At 39.5% G+C, this 8496-nt stretch overlaps 1 protein-coding gene across 1 annotated transcript in view; it reads right to left on the bottom strand.

Moving 5' to 3' along the window:
- Nucleotides 1-6591: 6591 nt before the first annotated feature.
- ODR4 (odr-4 GPCR localization factor homolog) overlaps nucleotides 6592-8496 on the bottom strand; it is a 37468-nt gene continuing 35563 nt past the window's right edge. The window contains exon 14 of the mRNA XM_063426688.1: nucleotides 6592-8476. Within this exon, the coding sequence (XP_063282758.1) occupies nucleotides 8409-8476 (68 nt within the window). The 3' untranslated portion in view covers nucleotides 6592-8408. The remainder of the gene's footprint in view (nucleotides 8477-8496) is intronic.

Genomic DNA, 8496 nt, shown 5'->3' with positions numbered 1-8496 from the left:
TATTTCAGCATTTTCTCACTCTCCCTTTTATTATCATCACTGTGCAGAAACAACATATTTCCATTATACATCCAGAACCACAATTATAAACCGGTGGTTTACCATTTGAAGGTTACATGCAAATGTTTTTTCTTTGTTGTTTTTTTTAAGTAGTAAGTGGAGAACAGTTGAAATTCTGACTCCCTAGGAATGTTGGAGATGGTACAGGATGCAAAGTGCTTGTGTAATATGAACTCTTGACTGCTGCATGTAAGTAACTCAGTATTTATGTCGTCATTGGCTCAGAGTAAGGGAAGATCAAGATATAGATTAGAATATTATTATTAGAATATTTCTCACAGTCTACATATTTTTTAAAGATGAAATACTCAAATAAAACATATTTATTAAACAAATAAATGTCCAGGAATTTGTAAATGGTAACAAAACATCTAACTCAGCATTCGCACTCCAAAATGCAATCCTATGCAATCGTTTGCCTTATTTCAATGGTAGCTCTAAAGTTTCCGGTAGGCTATGGTATCAGTAAGTGTCTAGAAACCAATTCTCCTTCAAGAGGTCAGAGAGGGATACACTGCTCCATTAGGGGCTAGAAATTGTGGATTCTGCTTCTTTGGTGGAGGAGTGTCACCTAGTGTGCAGAAACATTGCAAAATACTTTGTACATTAGCATTTCTGATGTGTGTAGCCATCAACAGTAACAAAATAATGGACACTGTAATTATTACTATATAAATAAAGCCCCTAGAAAATAGCTACTGTGACGGAGCTCCAGCACTCCGACCGAGTACCTTCGTCAAGTCTGCTTCCTTGCAGCTATCGGGGACCCTGGAGCACTTCCGACCCAGTCGCAGAGGCTTGACTGGGATCACTGAGGGCCTTTTCCACCGTGGACCAAACACCAGACGACATTTGGTGAAGGTTAAACAGCAACTCACTTTACTAGACATAGCACACACATTTAAGCCCCCCATTTACATACAATAGGGTACATAGAGCACTATAGTACAAGGAAGGGTGGAGTCAGACAAGAGCAAGGGCGGATGGGAGATTAAGGAGGGACAGAGCAGCTAGTTTAAACTGGTCTGGCAGTGCCCCTGGGATAACGCCCTGCTGGGGAAACAATAGGACAGGAAAAAGGTGGAGGGGCACATACAAGCAATACATTCAACATACACTGCACCAATAATGGGCACAGGGTGACCAAAACACAAAAGGAATCTGGGAACCCACACAGAGTCTGTCTTCCATCCCCAGTGACGGTGACTGCCGTCACATATCTCCCCCCCCCCCAAGGTAGACTAACCCGGTACCAGACCTCAAATCGGTCTGTGCCTGAGTTAGTTGGGTAACAAGTCCCAAAAAGTAAATCCATCCTGGCAGCCTCCTCGACAAAGTTCCATATATTTTTTAAGTTTGTTCCGGTCAGGCGCATGGAGCCCTCATAACTGATCAGTCCATTGAAGTCTGGTTTGGGCAGGCCAGACTGGGCTTCCTGGTCACTCTGTGCCCCTAATAAGCACAGGGTGACTTAGACATAAGAGTGGGCCTTGAAGTGGAGAAAGGGACTTCCCAGTAAATGTGCCACGGCCCCCCTCCCAAACTCAAACCTATCCCCTTATGACTCCACTCTCCACTCTCTTATGACTCCACCGTGACACCCACACACCCCAAAAGCAAATCTGGAACCCTGTGTCTCCAGCCCTGGATAGTTTACAGCATATTTCTCCCATTTTGGAAGGAGACCAATACAGAAGACCCCAGATGAGGGGACTCCGAATTTAGTCAGTACCTCCAGCCCACCAAGGTGCTCACCAAATCGGTACCCCAAACAAATTTCCCATGCATGAGCGACACTCACTCAGCTGACCTCTGCATCTACCAAAGCATATACCTGTTGCTGGCAATGCGTGTCCACTGTCCCGTCTCCCTGTAATAAGTACTGGTGCTGGGGAGTGAGACAAACTATCTCCCCTCCATTTAACACATTCTGCTGCTGGGGAGTAAGACCGGCTGTCTCCACTCCCTGGAACTCGCGCTGCCGCTGGAGAAGAAGGACAATATGCTTCTCTCCCTGGAACTCACACTGCCGCTGGGGAGTGAGACCATTTCTCTCCCCTCCTGGACCACACTCTGCCGCTGGGGACTGAGAATGACTGTCTCAAATCCCAATAACTCACACTGCTCCTGGGGTTGGAGGATGATTCTTTCCTCTCCCTGGAATGCACACTACTGCTGGGGAGAGAGACCGACTGCCTCTATTCCCAGTAACTCAATCTGCTGCTCTGACAACCTCTACCTCTGCTTCCTGGTTTTCCATGCCAGGAGGTTGGGGATCTGTAATGGCTGCCCAGTATCTCTGTGATTCAGGTATGGGAAACACAGGTTTCTCCACACCTAGCTGGCCAAGATCCTCGGGTATGAAGTCTATTAGGTTCCCAGTCTCCTCCCAGCAACGGATGCCGCCCGCGTCTTCCTCTACGTCCCCCAGTGGCAGCATGCATGACGCACCACGCTGGGAGACCACCCAATTTAATAAACACCGGGGTCAGCCACCTGACCCGGCGTTAAAGGCACAGTGCCTCAATCACAGTGGGAGGTCTAGATATCTCCCACGTGTGATTGTTAATTTTGATTGGAAATTATCCAATCAGAATTAACCTATGGATTTAAATACTTACCTTTCCTGTTCCTCTCTGCCCTGTTGTGGTCTTTGCTTGCTAGTATTGCTACTGAACTTGTGTTTCTGGTTACGTACTCTCTGGCTTGTTTATCTGACTTTCTCCTACCCTTTGAACTCGGCTTGTTTCTCGTTATTCTGTCTTCTGGTTCCCCTTACTCAGCTTGTCTCCTGACTATTCTTTGTGTGCTTAGCCCGGCCACTCTAAGGTCCGGTACTGCACCTTTTCTGTGTGTGTGTTAGCGTGTTTGGTTCCCGGAATCGTGACACCCTTTGGAGGGTCATCATCAGATAGGCACAGGTCCTGCTGGACTGCATACCATTATAAGGCCCAGTAACCATTGTCTAACCACAATTCCATCAAAATCAGTCACTCAAACTCAATCACCCATTCCTCCAGGGGCTGCTCTTCCAGGAAATGTATCAGGCGATCCAGCTGGTCCTGAAGTCGTTGTTCTTGGGTTGGGAAGTATTCCCTCTGACGAATCTGAACTTCCTCGAGTACCTTGTTCCAGAGTCCCTTTCGGATCTGATCCCTAAAATCCAGTTCACCCTAACCCAAGACTCATACTGGGACAGAGCTTCCTTCTCGGATGGGGACACTACATGGGTGCTAGTTCTATCTTTCTCTCTGAGTTCCAGACAATGCGCAGGGATTCCAGTTGGCTAGGAAACCATCCCACCACTTACCACCAATTTTGATGGAGCTTCAGGACTCCAACTGAGTACCTCCGCCAAGTCTGCTTCCTCGTAGCTATCAGGGACCCTGGAGCACTTCCAACCCAGTCGCCGAGGCTTGACTGGGATCACTGAGGGCCTTTTCCACTGTGGACCAAACACCAGACAACACTTGGTGAAGGTTAAACAGCAACTCACTTTACTAAACATATCACACACATTAAGGACCCCAACAGCCTCCTTTACATACAATGGGGTATATAGAGCACTATAGTACAAGTAGGGTGGGGTCAGACAAAAGCAAGGGTTACCGTCACAACTACTAATTATTAGCACTATTTTATTTATATTTATTGGGAAATTACAAACACAGTAGGTTTCACATTAGATCTTGTTTCAATAAGGCGGTTGTAACACCTTTGTTAATTAGCCCCTGGAATTCCATTCCCATGCCCCTTCACATTGTTACAAAGGCTGAAAAAAATGGCATGTGTCCACCAAGTTCAGCCTCTTGCAGTTGATCCAAAATAAGACAAATAAACAAAGTTTGAAGCGCTTCCAATTTTGCAGCAACTAAAAAGAGATTGTATTCCTTGAGGAGTTGCTGGGAGACCATCCCTCTTTTCTAGAGACTATGAGCCCTTTCTTGTTGGCTTCTATTCTGTGCCTCTAGCTCCAGATCCTACCGTTTGCATGAAGGATGTAATAATTTGCTGATTTTAGGACATATTGCTTGAGTTATTCTGACTTCTGATACACACATTTCATGTAATATTTGCATGTGTTTATGTATAACTAACACACTCTTTGCTGGGCTATCCTGTGTCTAATGTTCATTATGTGTATTTTTTCTATAAACATAATTTTTCTATACACACAATTGAGTGAGGGTTCCCCTCACTCAAACTAAAACAAAATGCATCTGTGGATTCTTGTGGGATAAGAAATATAGCTTTATCAAATGTATGCAAAAAAAAAACACCCGCCATAGGGTAAAATGATGTTACATACAAGATCTAACACACTCACTCATTCACTAAACAGCAATCTAAAAGCTTGCAGAATGTCAATTTTTTTTTTGTTTTTTTAAACTCCAAACCTATGCAAAAAGTAATGAATGTTTAGTTACAGTATATGATCATACATTGCATAAGCCTGCCACATTGTCCATGTACCCCATTTTTGGCATTCTATAATATTCTAGCAACCTAATTCTTGTTCTTATAAGATTAATCCACTTATTTGGGAAATACGTCTTGTCCTGACACAGGTGACTCATTTCAGGGCCTTGCAGAGAGTCCCAGGAGGAAAGATTTCCCAATTTAGTGGATTTGGAAAAATTATCCAAACCAGTTTCTCGGCTTGACTTTTTTCTATCTAAAATTTTAATTTTACTTGGAATTCTCAACAATTTACATATTAGTGGCTTGTTCACAAAACTAGGTATTGTACAAAATTGATAAGGGATTTTCTAGACCAATTGGTGAATAAACTTAATAACCTGATGTTCTGCCTGTTCACTCACATTCTCTGCAAATCTTCTGACAATACGGAAAGATAATAAAAACATCCTGCAAATGGATCTAAACAGCTGGATATTATTTACTGCGAGGTATAAATAATTAGAAAACGTAAAAATTTATGTTTATACTTAAAATAGGAATGCAGTTATAGTCTTCCATTAGTATGTCTTCGGAAAGAATTCTGTAATATACTAAGCATGAAGCAAAAAAAAAAAATACAATCTATTCACATATATTGGCTATGTAAGAATATCAATAAGGACAGGTCATAGAGGGAAAATTGTAAGTGGCTTAAAACATTTTAAAAACACTTTTAGTGCAGTGTACATATCGGTTTCCGGCTGTTATGTATCATTGAAGAGAGATCCCAGTAATACATTAAATAATATTATTACGGGATAAATACTTATAGTTAGAATATACATTTCAGTGAAATGTAATAAAATAAAAATCTCAAAAAGGCTTATTGTTAAACTGCTTACAGCGAAAAAGGAGGAGTAAGACATATATGAAGTAGTCAGTAACATGTCCTTATTTAAGGTGATTAAAGGGGCATTCTACCATAAACACTACACATCATCTTGCACGTTATGCAAGCAATTGCAGAGGGGATAGGCTTTGATTTCAAGGGTGTGCCCTGCTTTTTGTTAAATGGGTTGAAAGAAAAAGGTCTGACAGCATAGAAACACTACTATAAGTACTATTACCATTACAAGCACTGAAGTAGTTATCATGTTGATATATAAACATGATAACTATATATATATATATATATATATATATGTGTACCATTTGTCATAGTTCCACCCAATAGCCTATGAGAATTACAAGTATACAAGTATGTCTTACACCAATTTATATTAGGTTTATTAAAGATTCTGTAAACTATGCTTGAGGGCAGGGAATGTAAGCAGAATTTCACATTTTATGTCTGGTCAATTTCTCTTCCTGATGATTGCAGTTAAGGGTTCATAAAACTGCAGAAATGTGACTTCTGGATAGCCATTTAGTTTATGTATGCTGGTAGAACCTGTCTTGACAATATGTCTGAGTTCTGACCACGTTACTCCCACCACAAATTATTTCTTTCAGTATACCCAGACTTGATTGTCTTACTACAGCAAAGGACACGGCACAGTTTGAATTTATAAATATATATTGTTTTTATTGACGGTATAGTTTAGAATTCAGAATTACTCCTCTTTCTGGTTATTCCTTGTAACATCAAATGTTTACAAAAGCAAGAACAGATTGCACAATTACAGCACATTATGTATTATATTATTATTATTTATAAAGCGGCAACAAATTCTGCTGTTTTGTACAATAGGTACACTAACCAGACGAGGACACACAGTAACAGACCGTATTGAGGGCCCTGCTCAAACAAGCTTACATTCTAGGATATATTATATATATATGTATATATATATATATATATATATATATATATATAAATAAAAAGAAACAGAAAGAAAAAAATATCGGCACTCTAGGATTTTCATATAATTAAGTCTTTTATTGCGAAGAGTAGATCGACGTTTCAGCTCCTCTAGGGAGCTTTCATCAGGGCACCAGGTATTTTTTATTTTTTGTTATAGTTGGAGTGCAGGGGTTTTCAATATTTTTATATATATATATACAGTGTATATATATATATATATATATATATATATATATCAATCAAGCTGGTGTGAAGCAGTAAACAACACACATACGGTGTGGTCAATACAGTTTTGATGGCAGCCATAGCTAACATAACATTTTCAGCTTTCAAATGGATACAATTGATACATTTATTCAAATTGTTAGTTGGTAAACTTGTAACAAAATGAATGAGGTCACTTGATATGTACCTACTAGGAAATACAAGAGATTTCCCAGATTACATCCGTCGGCTCATTCAGAATCCAGTAATTTAAAATTTCTTCACTTTTGTGTATTTCCCCTTTTCACAATTACGTTGTTTACTATAATAATAATTTTTTCTCATCTATATGAGTTTTCTGTGGTGTATTTAAAACCAATAAAGACTACATTGATTTTTTAACTCTTATCAATATTACCAGGACAAATAAACTTACTAGTGGTGGTATTCGTTTAAGATCTAGTCCCTTTGCTGTTTCTTTTGCAATTGAACACCGTCTCTTACAATTTGTGTTTCTGTTCTAGTTAATTTGGGTTAAGCCCTATCTAAGCATCCGGTCGACAATCTCTACATGTCTGAACATTGGTCCAATAACTGTGGCTCTTTTACTCCCTTATAGGACTCCAGAAGAGTCAACAGAGAAGAAAGGAAAGGATTCAAGACTATGTTCCCCCCTAGTCTGAAGTGTCAAGGGAATGTCACCTGAAGGTCTACCTAATGTAGATGTTCATTAAAAAAGTGAGTCCACAAGATAGAAAGAATGAAGGCTTTTTTATTAAAGCACACTACTGTACACTAAAGTGATCTTTGTGTTCTGGAGGTCATCCCACAGTGCACAACAATTGCAAACTACTAAAAAAGTATACAGAGAGTCTTTAAGTTCAAGTATCCACTAATATATACATTGCCTTCTAGACATTATTTAAATTTTGGTTGCGGTTTAAAGCAGTGTCTCCCAAACTTTCTTGTTCCAATGCACTCTTCAATGGGAGAAAGGCACGATTGCTTTATTTCTTTCTCGCCTTCATCAGCAGCTTATGAATGTCACATTTACTGAAAGTCTTAGTGAGAGATACACTTCTAGCCAAACTGACTTATTAGCTTTAATTTATTACCAGATGGGTATCCTAATGTTAATGCTGACACTGATTTAAAATATATATATATATATATATATAATTTAATGGCTGTATTTAACCTATTACAGTCCTGATGTGGTTTGAGATACACCAGTTTGCCATAACACATTGCTTAAAAAACACTGGTTTAGATTGCACCCATTTTGCGCTTACATGATAGTTAAATTATAACATTATCCTGAATTATTACCTCTACAAATACAATGATAAAAGCCATTCATATAAAAAAGCCACAATAAGCACCATAATCACTATGGTGTATAGTAGTAGATGTGTTGCCAACATGCCCCCAGTGCCATCCCACATGCTGAACAAATCGATATTACAGAAGTTACATTTTGACTGCAGTTACAAGTTGACTGCCATCCACACATAGAGAGAGTAATGTTGCAAAGTGAAAGATTTGTGAAAAAAAATCCCTCTATAAACAAAACCGGGGGATGACACATGAGGAATCCTGGGCACCATCACTACCACAACGGGCAGTGACTTTTTAATCATATGTTAAACCCATCAATTTACTATTTTGCACAGTGCACAATCTTTTTTTTTCTATAAATACGGTATACAAGTTGCATCCATTTAGATGTGCACTATTATTATTCTTACTCTTGATCCAGTATGTACCCAATTATTTCACTACTTAAGTAATGTTTAAGAGGTTTATCTAAATAATACGAATACAGTCAGAACAGCTTGTTTATAACGAATTCCCGTACATTGTCGGTGAGCTTGAATTGCTACTCAAGTAGATACTGAAATGACAATAGAACAGCAACAATTGCCGCAGCTGCTGCCATTACAATTCCTGAAATAAAAAAAGAATCA

The sequence above is a fragment of the Pelobates fuscus genome, chromosome 7 (assembly GCF_036172605.1).
Source record: "Pelobates fuscus isolate aPelFus1 chromosome 7, aPelFus1.pri, whole genome shotgun sequence".
Lineage (NCBI taxonomy): Eukaryota > Metazoa > Chordata > Amphibia > Anura > Pelobatidae > Pelobates > Pelobates fuscus.
This window is presented reverse-complemented; position numbering and strand designations above follow the sequence as displayed.